Genomic DNA, 17,924 nt, shown 5'->3' with positions numbered 1-17,924 from the left:
AAAACTCACCTGTTCAGACAATCCTATACAGCATGACCATACACACCTCACGACCACACGCTCCTCACAATCGCTCATGCCACACGACCACATACATCACATGACCACACTTGTTTAGTCTAGTCCATGTTCCTGTTTGAGTCTTATTCAGTTGTAGCTCAGTTTTGTTTTTGCCTCTTGTTCCTACTTCACATCCTGCACCTGCTTTCATGTCCTTGTCTCACGCCCAGTTATTTATGTTCACTTCACATCCTGCACCTGTCATGTTTTTCTCTCACTTTAACTCTGTCTGCTTTGTCTTCTTTCACTCACGCTCTGTGTACCTGTTCACATATCTTTGTCTTTTCTTCACTCCACCTTAAGTTGTCCTCCCTCACTGTCTTGCACAATGAAGTATCTTCGTTCACTAGCCACACCTCCTTCTTGATTGTTCCTCACGTGCACCTAGTTAACTCCTGTCCTATTTAGTCTCCACCCAGCCACCACACCCTTGCTCATTTGTTGTCTTTGTACACTCACCAGCGCTTTGTCTAGTCCTGTTTTTGTTGTGTGGGCCGCTGAAGAGGAGGTACTGCTGGCCCACCACCACCAGAGGGCGCCCTGCCTGGAGTGCGGGCTCCAGGCACCAGAGGGCGCCGCCGCCTCACGGGAGCGGCCTCGGTGACAGCTGTCACCCATCACCTGAGACAGCTGACGGCAATCATCAGTGGGGTATATCAGCAGGACGGCATCTCCACCTCATTGCCGAGATATCGTTTTACCGGAGAGGTAACGTATTGACGCTAACAGAGTGTATCTTTTTGGATTGAGCTAGTTGTTTGGATTACTGTTCCAACGAGAGGTGGAGGTAACTTTCCTGCTGTTCGGAGTCCTGGGTGCAAACGCGCCCCCATCTGACTGTACTTTGTTTCCTCGCCAGCAGTACCAGGTCCGACAACGCGGAGGCAGTGGCCCACCTGGGAGTTCGGGACTTGGCGGCTCCAGTATTCCCGGGTCCTGTGGCGGAGGAAGCCGTGTGGTTCCGGTCTTACCTTGGAGAGGCGTCTCCTATCTTCGAGCCTGCCCACACGACACTTTTGTGAATTGACTGTTGTCCCTTGCTGTGATTGGTTGTATTCGTTGTGCACATTCCACACAGTAAGCATTGTTATTTGACTTACTCCATTGTCCGTTCATTTGCGCCCCCTGTTGTGGGTCCGTGTTCCTACACTTTCCCAACAGGATATCTCGGCCAGCGTCATGGATCCCGAGGGGCGTCAACCCGGCTGTTGAACGGCCAATGGAGAGAACAAGGCGCACAGGCGTCCGCGGGAGGGGTAATCGGTGAGTTGCAGCGGATCCTCACCGCTTTCACGACTCGGTTAGATTTGATGACCGAGCAGAACGTCCTCCTGAACCGCAGGGTGGAGGCTCTCGCCGCGCAGGTGGAAGCACGCCCTCCGGGCGCCGCTGCGGCTCTCCCTCCCGTAGAACCTGTGCGTAACAATGACGTTCCACTGGTTGTCCAACGACCCCTCCCACCTTCTCCTGAAGCATACATAAGCCCCCCAGAGCCGTACGGAGGCTGTGTGGGAGACGTGCGCGGATTTCTTATGCAGTGTTCGCTCGTCTTCGCACAGCGTCCCGTCATGTACGCGACCGACGCTAGCAAAGTAGCTTATGTGATAAATCTGCTTTGTGGTGAGGCACGCGCTTGGGCTACAGCGCTCTGGGAGCAAAGTTCACGGCTCCTTCTGACATATGATGGGTTTGTGAGGGAGCTCAGAACGGTGTTCGATCACCCTAATAGAGGAGAGACCGCTTCAGCCGTGCTGCTGTCAATGAGACAGGGGCGCCGGAGCGCAGCTGCCTATGCAGTCGACTTCCGCATCGCGGCTGCGAGGTCCGGCTGGAATAGCGCTGCCCTCCGCGCCGCCTTCGTAAACGGACTGTCATTGGTCCTCAAGGAGCACCTGGTGGCTAAGGACGAACCGCGGGATTTAGATGGGCTTATCGATCTTGTTATACGTTTAGACAATCGGTTAAATGAGCGCCGTCGGGAACGAGACGAAGGGCGTGGCCAGGCACGCGTCATCCCTCTCCCTTCCGGTTCCGACCGCGTTCCGCCCTCCCCACGCTCCACGGCCCCTGCGCTCCGTGCGGTTGCAGCCCCCCCTGCTGACGAAGCTATGGACACGAGTAGGGCAACATTTAGGGCACCGGTCACACAAAGGAGGCTGGCCCGCGGGGCGTGTTTTGTTTGTGGCTCGATTGAGCATCAAGTAAGGGACTGCCCCGAGCGGTTAAACACCAACGCCCGCCCCTAGAAACTGGGCTAGGGGTGGGCCGAGACATTCACGTGGGACACACCCACATCGCCACACGACTCCCAGTTACAATCCTTTATGAGGATTTAACCCTGAAGGCCCCAGCACTGGTGGACACGGGCTCTGAAGGGAATTTGCTAGATAGCAAATGGGCTAGGGAGATAGGGCTCCCTCTGGTGGCGCTTACCTTGCCTGTGCAGGTACGGGCGCTAGATGGCTCCCTACTCCCTCCAATCACTCACAAGACACCACCAGTAACTCTGGTGGTGTCGGGGAATCACCGGGAGGAAATCGAGTTTTTCGTGACTCCGGCCACCTCCCGTGTGATTTTAGGTTTTCCCTGGATGTTGAAACACAATCCCCGGATCGATTGGCCGTGCGGATCCATCCAGTATTCCATGTGTCAAAAATCAAGCCCCATCACACCTCGCCCCTCTGTACACCCGGTCAGGCGCCACCTCCTGCCCGGATCATCGATGGCGAGCCGGCTTGGACAGTGCGCCGGTTGTTGGACGTCCGACGGATGGGCCGGGGCTTTCAATATCTGGTGGACTGGGAGGGGTACGGCCCTGAAGAACGCTCCTGGGTGAAGAGGAGCTTCATCCTGGATCCGGCCCTCCTGGCCGACTTCTACCGTCGCCACCCGGACAAGCCCGGTCGGGCGCCAGGAGGCGCCCGTTGAGGGGGGGGGTCCTGTTGGTTGTATTCGTTGTGCACATTCACAACAGTAAAGCGTTGTTATTTGACTTACTCCATTGTCCGTTCATTTGCGCCCCCTGTTGTGGGTCCGTGTTCCTACACTTTCCCAACAGTTTTTGCAGTGTATCCAGATCCTGCCTTGTGTTTTTTGACTGCGCCTTTTGCCTTGCCCATGATGTCTGTGTCTGCTCGTGCCTTTGAACCCTGCTTGCCCATGACTGCGTTTTTGCCTGACCCTGTTTGTGCTTCTGCCTCGCCAACTGATCACCTGTGTACCGAACCAGAGCCTGAATTAAAGACCATGAGTACTTCTACATCCAGTAGTCCGAGAGTTTGCATTTTGGATCCAAACACTTCGGGTGCCTGGTACCTGCCGGGCATGACAAAAGGGAGTTTTCCTTCCCACTGTCGCCAACTCCTTGATCATAGGGGGTCGTTTTGACCGTTGGGGTTTTTCTGTAATTATTGTATGGCTTTTGCCTTACAATATAAAGCGCCTTTGTTGGGAAGGTGTCGTAGCATGGACCCACAACAGGGGGCACTAAAGAACGGACAATGAATAAGCCAAAAAGTAACAATTTAATGTTGTGACAACACACAACTAAACACACAAAATTTGTAAAGTCAATTAACACCAGGTGACGTGTGGGCAGGCTCGAAGATAGAAGACCCCCGACGAGAGAGAAGCCGCGTCCCACACGGCTTCCACCACCAACGGTCTGAAGAAGCCGCCAAGTCCCGCGTCCCCAGGTGGCCTCTGTCTTCGGCTGTCGACCCTGGTACTGCTGGCAGAAAGCAGAGACAAGATGAATGAGTGTGATTCCGCACACTCAGTAGTCCACAGTCTGTATACAGTTAGGAGGGAGCACCTCCACCTCCAATCACACACTCGTGCAGCTCCTGGTTAACCACTTATCTGGGTTGGGGTGTGAGGCGAAGCCGTCGCTGTCACACCAAACGCCAATCCCACAGACAAGGCAACACTCCAGGAAAACGGCTGCAACAGAAGTTCAGATTATTACACAAAGTGTCAGTCAGCAGAGAAATTACCTCTTGGTAGTCGATTTCTCGGCGGGGAGGTGGAGTTGCAGTCCGGCTTATGTATTGGTGTAGATGAGTGACAGCTGGTGCGATGAGTGACAGCTGTCACTTCCTCTGGGTCTGGCGCCCTCTCGTGCTTGGAGCCCGCACTCCAAGCAGGGCGCCCTCTGGTGGTGGTGGGCCAGCAGTACCTCCTCTTCAGCGGCCCACATGACAGCCTTGGGGCGACTGTTTGTTGTGATTTGGCGCTATATAAATAAAATTGATTTGATTTGATATAAAGCCTTTACGAACAGGCTTTGTGGAGGTCACTCATGTATAGAAATTATTATAATAAAATTCTCATTCCCTTCTCAGTTTTGTGGTAGACTGTTATTATTATCATCATCATTATTTTTGTTCAGGATTTACTGTGCACATTGTGTATCTCTCCCTATCTATTCAGCGTTATTATGAAAAAAAAGCACAGAGGAACAAAAAAGTGGACATTGCATGATATGGTTGTACTGTTATACTTGGTGTTGTTTTTTTCCACTTCTTGAAAATAAAGAATAAAAAATAAAATAAAATTAGGTAATTTATATGGGAGAATATCCAGATATAGACTTTGAAGTTTGTTCATATGAGAATGCAGGAAAAAGTTTCACAGATGGGTTTAGAGACATTATTTTTGTCTTTTGTTCATTGTGTATTCGTGTAAACAAAATGATCTGATTATGGTACGAATGCAGATGTGCCAACATAACTGTTAAAAGTGCAATTTCTAGCTAACATGTATGTTGAAAAGTCACTACAGCCTGTGAGAATGTGTTGTATTGTGAGTGTGATCAATTTTTTCCAATAATCTAATTTTGTAATTTTTCAGGTGTTTGAAATGGACTGTCATTTTATGAGTGACAAAATGTGATTGTAAATGTTTACAGGTTTATTTTTTTGCAATAATTACCTGGTGGCATTTTGTGCTGTTTTTGTCACTAGCTGACAGAATTACAGACGTACATTTTGTGCTTCTCTTCGCCCATCTGTCACTCTTGTTATAACACTGTCTTTCAGGTGCACCACAAGTCTCTCAGCCTAGGAGAGGTGTTGGATGGTGACCGGATGGCAGAGTCTTTGTACCACATCAGATTCAGAGAAAATGTAGAGAAACAAGTCCTTTGCCAGCTCACACTTTCTGAAACTCAGGTATTCTGTTGGGAAAGTGTAAGTACACGGACCCACAACAGGGGGCGCAAATGAACGGACAATGGAATAGGTCAAATAACAACACTTTACTGTTGCGAACGTGCACAACAAATACAACAAATTACAACAATGGACAAAATTCAATTCACAATGGTGTCGTGTGGGCAGGCTCGAAGATAGGAGACGCCTCTCCAAAGTAGAACCGGAACCATACGGTTTCCTCCGCCACAGGACCCCGGGAATACTGGAGCCGCCAAGTTCCAAACGCCCAGGTGGCCACTGCCTCCGCGTGTCGGACCTGGTACTGCTGGCGAGGAACAAGAACACAATTAAACGTGGGCGCGTCTGCACCCAGCAACCTGCACAGCAGGGAAGCTACCTCCACCTCTCGTTGGAGAAAAAAAGTCTGCAATCACTCACAAAAATCACAAAGGTTACTGTCAAGCAGTCAGCTGAGATTATTACCTTCCAGGTAGAACGATATCTCGGCAAAGAGGTGGAGACGTCGTCCTGCTGATATACCCCTGCCGATCAGATGATTGTAACAGCTGTTGCCGGTGATGTGTGACAGCTGTCACCCTGGCTGCTCCTGTGAGGCGGCTGCGCCCTCTGGTGCCTGGAGCCCGCACTCCAGACAGGGCGCCCTCTGGTGGTGGGCCAGCAGTACCTCCTCTTCTGGCGGCCCACACAACAGGACCCCCCCCCCCTCAACGGGCGCCTCCTGGCGCCCGACCAGGCTTGTCCGGGTGGCGGCGGGTAGAAATCGGCCAGGAGGGCCGGGTCCAGGATGAAGCTCTTCTTCACCCAGGAGCGTTCCTCAGGTCCGTACCCCTCCCAGTCCACCAAATACTGGAAGCCCCGGCCCATCCTACGGACATCCAAAAGCCGGCGTACAGTCCAAGCCGGCTCGCCATCGATGATCCGGGCAGGAGGCGGTGCCGGGCCCGGAGTACAGAGGGGTGAGGTGTGATGTGGTTTAATCCGGGACACGTGAAATACAGGATGGATCCGCAGTGAGGCCGGCAGCTGAAGCCTCACTGCGGCTGGACTGATGACCTTCTGGATCTTGAAAGGGCCAATGTAACGGTCCTGTAACTTGGGGGAGTCCACTTTGAGGGGGATATCTCTGGTGGATAACCACACCTCCTGCCCTGGCCGATACGCAGGGGCCGGGGTCCGCCGACGGTCTGCATGGGCCTTTGACCTCATCCGGGCCCTCAGCAAGGCAGAACGGGCGGCACGCCACACCCGACGGCACTTCCGTAGGTGGGCCTGGACCGAGGGCACACCGACCTCTCCCTCAACCACTGGAAACAAAGGAGGTTGGTACCCCAGACATACCTCGAAAGGGGAGAGGCCGGTGGCTGATGACACCTGGCTGTTATGGGCATACTCGATCAAGGCCAGATGGGTACTCCAGGCCGCCGGGTGTGCGGCTGTCACGCAACGCAGGGCCTGCTCCATCTCTTGATTGGCCCGTTCTGCTTGCCCGTTGGTCTGGGGATGGTACCCGGATGAGAGACTCACCGTGGCCCCCAGTTCCCGGCAGAAGCTCCTCCAGACGTGCGAGGAGAACTGGGGACCACGATCGGAGACGATGTCTGTTGGGATCCCATGCAGCCGGACGACGTGGTGAACCAGGAGGTTCGCTGTCTCCTGGGCCATCGGGAGCTTCGGGAGGGCCACGAAGTGGGCCGCCTTGGAGAATCGGTCCACTATCGTGAGGATGGTGGTGTTGCCCTGGGACGGCGGGAGGCCCGTGACAAAATCCAGGCCGATGTGGGACCAGGGGCGATGGGGCACGGGCAGCGGCTGGAGCAGACCCGAAGCCCTGCGATGGTCAGCCTTGCAGGTGGTGCAGGCCTGGATATAATCCCGGACGTCTGCCTCTAGGGACGCCCACCAGAAGCGCTGCCGGACAACTGCCACGGTTCTTCGCACCCCTGGATGACAGGAGAGCTTAGAGCCGTGACAGAAGTCCAGGACTGCAACCCTAGCTTCTGGTGGGACGTATAGTCTGTTCTTCGGCCCAGTTCCAGGGTCCGGGCTTCGTGCCAGGGCCTCCCGGACGGTTCTCTCTACGTCCCAGGTGAGGGTGGCCACGATAACGGACTCTGGGATGATGGGTTCCGGTGGATCCGACAACTCCATTTTGACTTCATCTTCATGTACCCAGGACAAGGCATCCGATCTCTGGTTCTTAGTCCCGGGACGGTAGGTGATCCGGAAGTCAAAACGGCCGAAGAACAGTGACCAGCGGGCTTGCCTGGGATTCAGCCGCTTGGCGGTCCTGATGTACTGCAGGTTCCGGTGGTCAGTGAAAACCGTGAATGGCACGGACGTTCCCTCCAACAGATGTCTCCACTCTTCAAGAGCCTCTTTCACCGCAAGGAGTTCTCGATTGCCGACGTCATAGTTCCGTTCGGCCGGGGTCAACCTGCGGGAAAAATAGGCACACGGGTGAAGGACCTTATCGGTCTTCCCGCTCTGGGAAAGCACAGCTCCTATCCCTGAGTCCGAGGCGTCCACTTCAACCACTAACTGGCGACTAGGATCGGGCTGCACCAGAACGGGTGCAGACGAGAAGCGCCGTTTCAACTCCTTGAACGCGGCATCGCAACGATCCGACCAGGTGAAGGGGACTTTTGGTGAGGTCAGGGCTGTCAGGGGGCTAACTACCTGACTGTAGCCCTTAATGAACCTCCTGTAGAAATTAGCAAAGCCGAGGAACTGTTGCAGCTTCCTACGGCTAGTGGGTTGGGGCCAGTCTCTCACTGCCGCAACCTTGGCCGGATCAGGAGCGACGGAGTTGGGGGAGATGATAAACCCCAGGAAGGACAAAGATGTGCGGTGGAACTCACACTTCTCGCCCTTCACAAACAGCCGGTTCTCCAACAACCGCTGCAGGACCTGACGTACATGCCGGACATGAGTCTCAGAATCCGGAGAAAAGATGAGGATATCGTCTAGATATACGAAGACGAATCGGTGCAGGAAATCCCGCAAGACATCATTAACCAATGCTTGGAACGTCGCGGGGGCGTTTGTGAGGCCGAACGGCATGACCAGGTACTCAAAGTGACCTAACGGGGTGTTAAATGCCGTCTTCCATTCGTCTCCCTTCCGGATCCGAACCAGGTGATACGCATTTCTAAGATCCAGCTTAGTAAAGATTTTGGCTCCATGCAGGGGGGTGAACACGGAATCTAATAATGGCAACGGGTATCGGTTGCGAACCGTAATCTCATTCAGCCCCCTGTAATCAATACATGGACGAAGTCCGCCATCTTTCTTGCCCACAAAAAAGAAACCTGCCCCCATCGGGGAGGTGGAGTTCCGGATCAGCCCGGCAGCTAATGAGTCCCGGATGTAGGTCGCCATTGATTCGCGCTCAGGTCGTGAGAGGTTGTACAGCCTGCTGGACGGGAACTCAGCGCCTGGAACCAAATCAATGGCACAATCGTACGGACGGTGCGGGGGAAGGGTGAGTGCCAGATCCTTGCTGAAGACGTCAGCAAGATCGTGGTACTCAACCGGCACTGCCGTCAAATTGAGAGGGACTTTGACCTCCTCCTTAGCCTGGGAACCGGGAGGAACCGAGGATCCTAAACACACCCGATGGCAGGTTTCGCTCCAGTGAACCACCACCCCAGACGGCCAATCGATCCGGGGATTGTGCTTTAACATCCATGGGATGCCCAAAATCACGCGGGAGGTAGAAGGAGTTACAAAAAACTCAATCTCCTCCCGGTGGTTTCCAGACACCACCAGAGTTACTGGTGGTGTCTTGTGTGTGAGTAAAGGGAGGAGGGTGCCATCTAGTGCCCGCACCTGCAATGGCGTAGGAAGCGCCACCAGAGGGAGCCCTACCTCCTTTGCCCATCTGCTGTCTAGCAGATTCCCTTCTGACCCCGTGTCCACCAGTGCTCGGGCTTGAAGGGTTAAATCCCCGCTCAGGATTGTGACTGGGAGTCTTGTGGCAATTTGTGTGTGTCTCACTTGAATGTCTTGACCCCCCCTTAGCCCAGTCTCTAAGGGCGAGTGTTGACGTTTTGGCCGTTTGGGGCAGTCTCTCTGTGTGTGCTCTGTTGAGCTGCAGAGAAAACACTCTCCACGGATCAGCCTCCCCATTTTGGCCCTGTGCGTTTCCCTAACAACGTCAACAGGGGGAGCTGTTGCCCCACAAAGCGCTGCGGCTGTGGAGCGTGGGGAGGGCGGCCCCTTTTCGAACCCGGAAGGGAGAGGGGCGGCGCGTATCCGGTCACGTCCTTCGCCTCGCTCCCGACGGCGTTCCTCTAACCGATTGTCTAATCGTATAACGAGATCAATAAGCCCGTCTAAATCCCGCGGTTCGTCCTTGGCCACCAGGAGCTCCTTCAGGACCAACGACAGTCCGTTTACGAAGGCGGCGCGGAGGGCAGTGTTATTCCAGCCGGACCTCGCAGCCGCGATGCGGAAGTCGACTGCATAAGCAGCTGCGCTCCGGCGCCCCTGTCTCATTGACAGCAGCACGGCTGAAGCGGTCTCTCCTCTATTTGGGTGATCGAACACTGTTCTGAACTCCCTCACAAACCCATCATATGTCAGAAGGAGCCGTGAATTTTGCTCCCAAAGCGCTGTAGCCCAAGCGCGTGCCTTGCCGCAAAGCAGATTAATTACATAAGCTATCTTACTAGCATCAGTCGCGTACATGACGGGACGTTGTGCGAAGACGAGCGAACACTGCATAAGAAAGTCCGCGCATGTCTCCACACAACCCCCGTATGGCTCTGGAGGGCTTATGTATGCTTCAGGGGAAGGTGGAAGGGGTCGTTGAACGACCTGTGGAACGTCACTGTTACGCACAGGGTCGACAGGAGGGAGAGCCGCAGCAGCGCCCTGACGGCGCGCTTCCACCTGCGTGGCGAGAGCCTCCACCCTGCGGTTAAGGAGGACGTTCTGCTCGGTTATTAAATCCAACCGAGCCGTGAAAGCGGTGAGGATCTGCTGCAACTCACCGACCATTCCTCCTGCGGACGCCTGTGCGCCCTGTTCTTCCATTGGCCGTTCAACAGCCGGTTGACGCCCCTCGGGATCCATGACGTTGGCTGAGATATCCTGTTGGGAAAGTGTAAGTACACGGACCCACAACAGGGGGCGCAAATGAACGGACAATGGAATAGGTCAAATAACAACACTTTACTGTTGCGAACGTGCACAACAAATACAACAAATTACAACAATGGACAAAATTCAATTCACAATGGTGTCGTGTGGGCAGGCTCGAAGATAGGAGACGCCTCTCCAAAGTAGAACCGGAACCATACGGTTTCCTCCGCCACAGGACCCCGGGAATACTGGAGCCGCCAAGTTCCGAACGCCCAGGTGGCCACTGCCTCCGCGTGTCGGACCTGGTACTGCTGGCGAGGAACAAGAACACAATTAAATGTGTGAATTAATGTTAGAATTTTCATCAATTTACCATTTCTCAGGTAAATAATTCCCTCTAACTAAATTTGACGTCAGTAAATCACTGTTTATAAAACTGAAACATGAGAAATTTCTCACCTGGTAGAAATGTGACACAAATAAAAGTGCATTTTTATGATGTGTTTTTTGGTGTTTCCCCTACCATTGTACTAGGGGAGCAGTCAGCCTCAAACCAAGAAGGGGCTGGAAGGTTTAGAAACCAAAATATTTTATATATTTACTAAATTTTTGTGCACCCATTTTTCAGCTCTGTGTCAGCATCAAGTACTTTTTGCTGTCCTTTACGGTTTCACTGGTTTCTTTTCCTCTTTCACTGTGTGTGTGTGTGTGTGTGTGTGTGTGTGTGTGTGTGTGTGTGTGTGTGTGTGTGTGTGTGTGTGTGTGTGTGTGTGTGTGTGTGTGTGTGTGTGTGTGTGTGTGTCTCAGACACATCACTGTGGTTCTTTGGCTGCTGTCAAAGCAGTCCACCTATGGGTGAAACACCATTGTTGCTTAACATCCCTTACCAAAAAGTAGTATATGCAAGTATGTTTCAAGTATACTTCCAGTTTACTTTTTATATACTTACCAGTACTAGTTTTTGGTAAGGGATTGTAAAATAGTCTTCACAACATTGAAGATAACTGGCTGCTGTGCTCACTGGATCCGACACAACCAGCGTATGCTGTTTTAGTTGAGTACGTTCTAAAATCTGAAAAAGACAAAAACATGTTGAGCTAATTCTGAATGTGTGTGTTAGGTGGATCAGCTTCGTGAAGCCATTGAGGAGCTGTACTACTTTGAATTTGTCCTGGATGATATCCCAATTTGGGGGTTTGTGGGATACATCGAGGAGAGTGGTTTTCTGCCTCACAGCCACAAGGTGAGCTGCTGAAACAGAGACTGCGTCAGTATGTAACATGTTTTATATCTTTATTCTCCTATTTTTCCTGAAATGCATTCACTACCATTGTTTTTCCTTGTCTGTTCTTGTTTTGCTGCCACAAGGTGGGTTTGTGGACTCACCTCGACTTCAACATTGAATACAACAATGATGCTGTGATCTTTGCCAATGTCTCAGTGAAGGACGTTAAACCCATTCCCCTGGAGGAGGGGGCGGGTGCAGTGGTTGGGGGTGTTGGAGTGGGTGGAGGCAGCCTGACTGTCATCCACACATACGCTGTGCGCTGGTTCGAGTCCCCTGTGCCTCGCGCCCTGAGAGCCGAGCGCCTCCGGGACTACTCGTTCTTTCCAAAGACACTGGAAATCCACTGGCTGTCCATTATCAACTCCCTGGTGCTGGTGGTGCTGCTGCTGGGTTTCGTCATCATCATTCTGATGCGGGTCCTGAAGAATGACTTCACGAGGTTGGTCAAAGCAGCTCAAGTGCTGATTTATATGCAAAATGACTAAGAAACATTGTGTCTGAAATAGCTTGTTAAAGGTAAAATTCAAGGCCCCAGTGCAATTCAGTGTCACTGCAATTATTAAAATGTGGAAACAAAGCTATAAAAATATTAAATATCCATAATACAATCTCAAAAGGTTTCTTATTTTGTAACCCCTCTCAATTCGTGGCCGTATTCATTCTCCTTTTTGAAATAAATAAAGTACCACATTAATAATGTAGAATCATATTTTGAAATTATTAAAAGAAAATTCAAAGGCACAGAGTTAAAAAGCTTTTTATGTGATTTACATTCAGTGATCAAGTTGGAGGTAGACACACTTGAGCAGATAATAAAGGGATGGTTAAAGAAATGTGCTGTAGTTCTCTGAGAACAATATTTGCTGCATCTCACTGTAGAGAAATTAAATGCAAAACGTGAATATCTGTTTCTGTTACAGATTGTTATAATGTCATATGTTAGGCAGATGCTTCCGTTGCTGTATAAGGATTATTTCTATGAAAACTAGACTCGTGAGGCTTACAAAGTTTCCATGTCAGTCAAGTCCTCAGGTTGTGGTGTTGGGCTCCAGGTTTCCATCCTGTCTGTGGTCTGCCTCAGTACATATCTCAGAGTTTTCAAAGTCAGGGACCATTACGGGGTCACATTTTGTATTGAAGGGCCAACATCCATGCACAATTCCTTGTTCAGGTGCATACATTTAGCTAGTCATTCTTTTGTCACTGACCACAGTTTCAGATTTAAGAAAAAATACATAATTGAATATGTATATTTAACAAATTATTCCTCGTTCAAACACTTTTGTTAAGTCTTCTTTTGTTATTTTAATTGGCAGTTCTTGTTTTACTGCAGTTGGCATCCAGTTTAATGGTGACTGCTGTGATTCCCACTGCAATTCATTTTTGATACCTGCTTATTCAAATTTGTGGGGGGGGATGAAGCCGTCATTACTAGCAGTCATTGTGTGAGAGTAGGTTACACCACGGACAGGCTGCCATTCATGCTCACATGCACACCTAGCGTCAATTTAAAGTTTCCAGTTCGCCTAATCTGCATGTCTTTGGAAGTAGGAGGAAGCCGGAGCACCTGGGGGGAACCTTTGTAAACATGGGGAGAGCATGCAAACTCCACACAGAAAGTACCAGGCAGAAGCGAGCCCAGGACAGGGCTTGCACAGTCGATTTATGACAATAGTTTATTGGCATTTTGAGTGGACAGGGACACTTCAGGGGTCAGTCACATTTCTGCCCCTGGTCTGTCTGCTCAGTCAGATGAATTGCACCCTGCTTGCTGCTGGCCTCATTTATCTTATATTTTGAGTAATACAGAGTAATTTGGATGGCAACAGAAAATTTCTGTTTTACGTCTAGAAATAACACATGCAAAATAAAAACATTTCCATTCAAGAAGCCAGGTGATGCCACGTCTTCTCTCAGCATCTTGGGATTTCTTCATTTTTTTCAAGTGGTTAGTACACTTGGTTTCAGTGCGGAAGGTTCCTGGTTCAAACTCCACCACTGCCACATTTCTCCATCTAATGTGGAATTGCGTCAGGAAGGGCGTCCGGCGTAAAACTTGTGCCAAATCAACATGCAGATCCACCTTGGGTTTGCTGTGGCGACCCCCAAGTGAAAACAAAGGAGCAGCCAAAGGGACTTACTTTACCGGGTATCATTTAACTGGCAGTAAAATGTCAAATGTTCCTATATGAATTCTTGAATAATGTGAATTTGTTCATAAGTAAAAATTCCAATAAAGTGTAGCATTCAGATAAAGTGTAAAATTCTTTATATTTTTTCTTTGGCAACATAAGTCACATGCATACAAACCTTACTTTCAGTCAAACAACAATCTTCTGACTTTTATAGAAAAGTATTTCAAATATTGCAGCTAGTCCAACACACTTTCTTTGTATGTACATGTAAGATTGTGTGGTTAGTATTATACAAGATCCCATCTGATATTTCTCTTCCCTCATCTGTGTAGGTACAACATGGAGGAGGACGGCAGCTGTGATGATCTGGACCAGGGGGACAATGGTTGGAAGATCATACACACTGATGTCTTCAGATTCCCTCCTTACAAGAGCCTCCTGTGTGCTGTGCTGGGAGTGGGCGCTCAGTTCCTCACCCTTGCCACAGGTGAGCACCCTTTGTCAAATATATGGCTAAAATAAAACAAACCAAGGTTTAACAAATGTCCGATGTTGTTTCTAAAAACTGAATAGTCTAGTTTTCTGAGCAGGACTGACCCACAGCTACACAGAAGCAGGATTACAAGCTCTAAAATGTGACGCCAGCCTACGGTACGTCTGGAAAGTATTCACAGCGTCAGCCTTATTCCAAATTAAATGAAATTAACTTTTTCGCCTCATAATTCTTCACACAGTACCCCATAATGACAACATGAAAAAGTTAGTTTTTTGTTTGTTTTTGTTTTTTGTTTTGTTTGCATTTTTGAAAATTTATAAAAAAATAAATAAATAAAATAAAAAACTAAGAAATCACACGTCCATAAGTATTCACAACCTTTGTCCTCAAGCTCAAAATTGAGCTCAGGTGCATTCTGTTTCCACCGATCATCCTTGAGATGATCCAGCTTAATTCCACCTGGGGTAAATTCAGTTGATTGAACATGATTTGGAAAGGAACACATCTGTCTACATATAAAGTCCCACAGTTGACAGTGTATGTCAGAGCATAAACCAAGCATGAAGTCAAAGGAATTGTCTGTAGACCTCCGAGATAGGAATGTCTGGAGGCACAAATCTGGGGAAGGGTACAGAAATATTTCCTCTTCCTAGAGCTGGCCACTTGTCTAAACTGAGCGATCGAGGAAGAGTGTCAGGGTGGTGACCAAGAACTTGATGGTCACTCTGTCAGAACTCCAGCATTCCTCTTTGGAGAGATGAGAACCTTCCAGAAGGACAACCATCTCTGCAGCAATAAACCAGTCAGGCCTGTATGGTAGAGTGGCCAGACGCAGACGCGGTTTTTGATGCAGGCGAAGCGGGCAGCTGCCGGGGTGCATTTTTTTTCCATGACACACAGGGGGCAGCACAAACACTTAAAAAAAAATCATCATCATCTGCGCCGCAAACAGTGATCATATCACTGTGTGGGGAATTAGCAAATTGCCACTCCCTCCCGCCAGCTGAAGGTGCCCCTGCTTGCTGAGGTGCACAGAACAGAACCAGTGTAAAGGGTTCGGCAGTTCTTTTTTGCGGTTGTCCACTGGGACAGTCGCTCTGCTCCGCTTTGACGGACGGATCATCCTGCAGTGCTCCTGGTTTTCCGCTGTTCCGCTCAGCAGGTTCCTGCTGTCTGGTGGCACTTAGGACGCAGCACAGAACAAGAACTCCGTGCTCAGAACAGGCGTTTGAAAGCGAACAGACAGAGTGTAAGAACACGGGTTTGAATTTCACCAGAGAGGACACACTGCCCACTCATGGAAAAAAGTTTGTAGAATGAGAGCCTGCTTATTGAGGGTTTAGAAATTGAGCTGCGTTCACATTACTAGCTGAAGTGACTTGAATCTAATCTTTTTTGTGTGCCTGCATCTGATACCGTGTACACTTTAACAAATTACAACATGTATGTACTTAATCTAATTTTTTGTTAATCCTTAACAAAATATATAGCTAATATAACAAAATATACAATTAATTATATTGTATTTTACAGTATATTCTGTTTAATATTTAAACAACTGAGGTATGTTGGGCCGATTTAATTTAATATTTAAACAACAGGTATGTTGGGCCGATTTAATTTAATATTTAAACAACTGAGGTATGTTGGGCCGATTTATTAAACTAGATTAAGTGAATATAGCAGAGTGTGAAGGTGACAAATCAAATTATTTGATGTGAGATTTGAGTTCCTTACTGTTTTATGAGCCGTCTGAACATCTCAAGTTTAATTTATGTGTTTTTCTTGTTAACTTCCTTTGTGTATGTGCTCAGAGATCAGATTCAGTTCTGAATTCATTCTTCTTTATATGTCATCACTGGTAAAATGACAGCTGTCTGATTAGATAACAGTCACTTACAAACAGGAAAAAACAAAACAAAAAAGATTCAGGAAAAAATATCACAAGGACTCAGAAATGGATGGACTGTCATCAGAAACTGTAAAAGGCCTTAGTAAAAGGCACATTGCAGCCTGCCTGGAGTTTCCCAAAAGGCATCTGAAGGACTCTCAGACCATGAGAAACAAAATTCTCTGGTCTGATGAGACAAAGATTGAACTCTTTGGCCTGAATGTCAGGCATCATGTTTGGAGGAAACCAGGCACCATCCCTACAGTGAAGCATGGTGATGGCAGCATTATGCTGTGGGGATGTTTTTCAGTGGCAGGAACTGGGAGACTAGTCAGGATTGAGGGAAAGATGAATGCAGCAATATGCAGAGACATCCTGGATGAAAACCTGCTCCGGAGTGCTCTTGAACTCAGACTGGGGCGACGGTTCCTCTTTCAGCAGGGCAATGACTTTAAGCACACAGCCAAGATATCAAAGGAGTGACTTCAGGACAACTCTGTGAGTGTCCTTGAGTGTCCCAGCCAGACCCCAGACCTGAATCTGATTGAACATCTCTGGAGAGATCTGAAAATGGCTGTGCACCAATGCTGTCCATCCAACCTGATGGAGATTGGGGCATCATATTCAAGAAGACTTGAGTCTGTAATTGCTGCCAACGGTGCATCAAAAAACTATTGAACAGTGGGTGTGAATACTTATGTACGAGTGATTTCATAGTTTTTTATTTTTAATAAATTTGCAAAAAATAAAAAAACTTTTTTCATGTTTTCATTACAGGAGTGTTGTGAGTAGAATTTTGAGGAGAAAAAAAAATTAGTTTACTACATTTTGGAATAAGGCTGTAACATAACAAAATGTGGAAAAAGTGAAGTGCTGCTGTGAATATTTTCGGGATGCACCATAAACATACATCACATGCAGTAATAAGATTGCTTGAATGTTTTCTTGTCACAGGGATCATAGTCATGGCGTTGCTCGGAATGTTCAATGTGCACCGTCACGGGGCCATAAACTCTGCAGCTATTGTCCTGTACGCCCTGACCAGCTGCGTTTCTGGCTATGTTTCGTGCAGCTTCTACACACAGATCAGTGGACAGCGCTGGGTGTGGAACATCATCCTTACCTCATCTCTCTTCTCCGGTAAGACTGATCAGAAGTCTGTCACCCTCATGAAGGAAAATGGAGCTTCCATGTGCTGGGGTGTCATGCATCACATGCACTATGAGTCAAACATTTGGACACACTGTGTTCAAATGTTTGACTGGTAGTGCATGTGATGCATCCAGCCGCTGTCACCGTTTTAGTAGTCTTTCACCATCCTCCACATGTGAATGTGCTTCATCTTTGGTATTATTGTACATGTGTAAGTTATGGACCCTGTCTTGACCATAGACTGTGTATATACTGGACAAAGCCTGCATGACATCACTCGTAGGTTTTCCATAGAGACTCCGAACAGCCGATATCAAGTCCATGTTTGGGCGTTGCTCTTCTTTTCTTTGGTGTGGACATTAAAATTTATGAGTCGCTTATTTTCCTTAATGGTCGTACATTAAAGGCATCTAACAGATCAGGCTCCCCATACCTGCTAAAAGTGCCGTTAGCATACAACATTAAATACGACCACTCATTGCAAATATTGCAGCAGGGACATCTTAGATGATCTGTTAGGACGCTTCACCATACAGCGTATTATATTATTCCAGGTGTTTGTAATAAAATATTCCAAACGACAGACATAGCCTCCACAACACAACGCTACCAGATGCATTGAGTGGACAGTGAGTTACCAACA

At 49.0% G+C, this 17,924-nt stretch overlaps 1 protein-coding gene across 1 annotated transcript in view; it reads left to right on the top strand.

Annotated features, from left to right (window-relative positions):
* Window positions 1–17,924, top strand: part of tm9sf1 (transmembrane 9 superfamily member 1) — a 44,934-nt gene that overhangs the window by 6,855 nt on the left and 20,155 nt on the right. The window contains exons 3-7 of the mRNA XM_034171152.1: window positions 5,100–5,231; window positions 11,440–11,562; window positions 11,688–12,046; window positions 14,075–14,229; window positions 17,084–17,269. Coding sequence (XP_034027043.1) covers window positions 5,100–5,231; window positions 11,440–11,562; window positions 11,688–12,046; window positions 14,075–14,229; window positions 17,084–17,269 — 955 coding nt within the window. The remainder of the gene's footprint in view (window positions 1–5,099; window positions 5,232–11,439; window positions 11,563–11,687; window positions 12,047–14,074; window positions 14,230–17,083; window positions 17,270–17,924) is intronic.

The sequence above is a fragment of the Thalassophryne amazonica genome, chromosome 1 (assembly GCF_902500255.1).
Source record: "Thalassophryne amazonica chromosome 1, fThaAma1.1, whole genome shotgun sequence".
Lineage (NCBI taxonomy): Eukaryota > Metazoa > Chordata > Actinopteri > Batrachoidiformes > Batrachoididae > Thalassophryne > Thalassophryne amazonica.
Note: the sequence above shows the minus strand (reverse complement) of the source record. Positions and strands in the feature narration are given on the sequence as shown.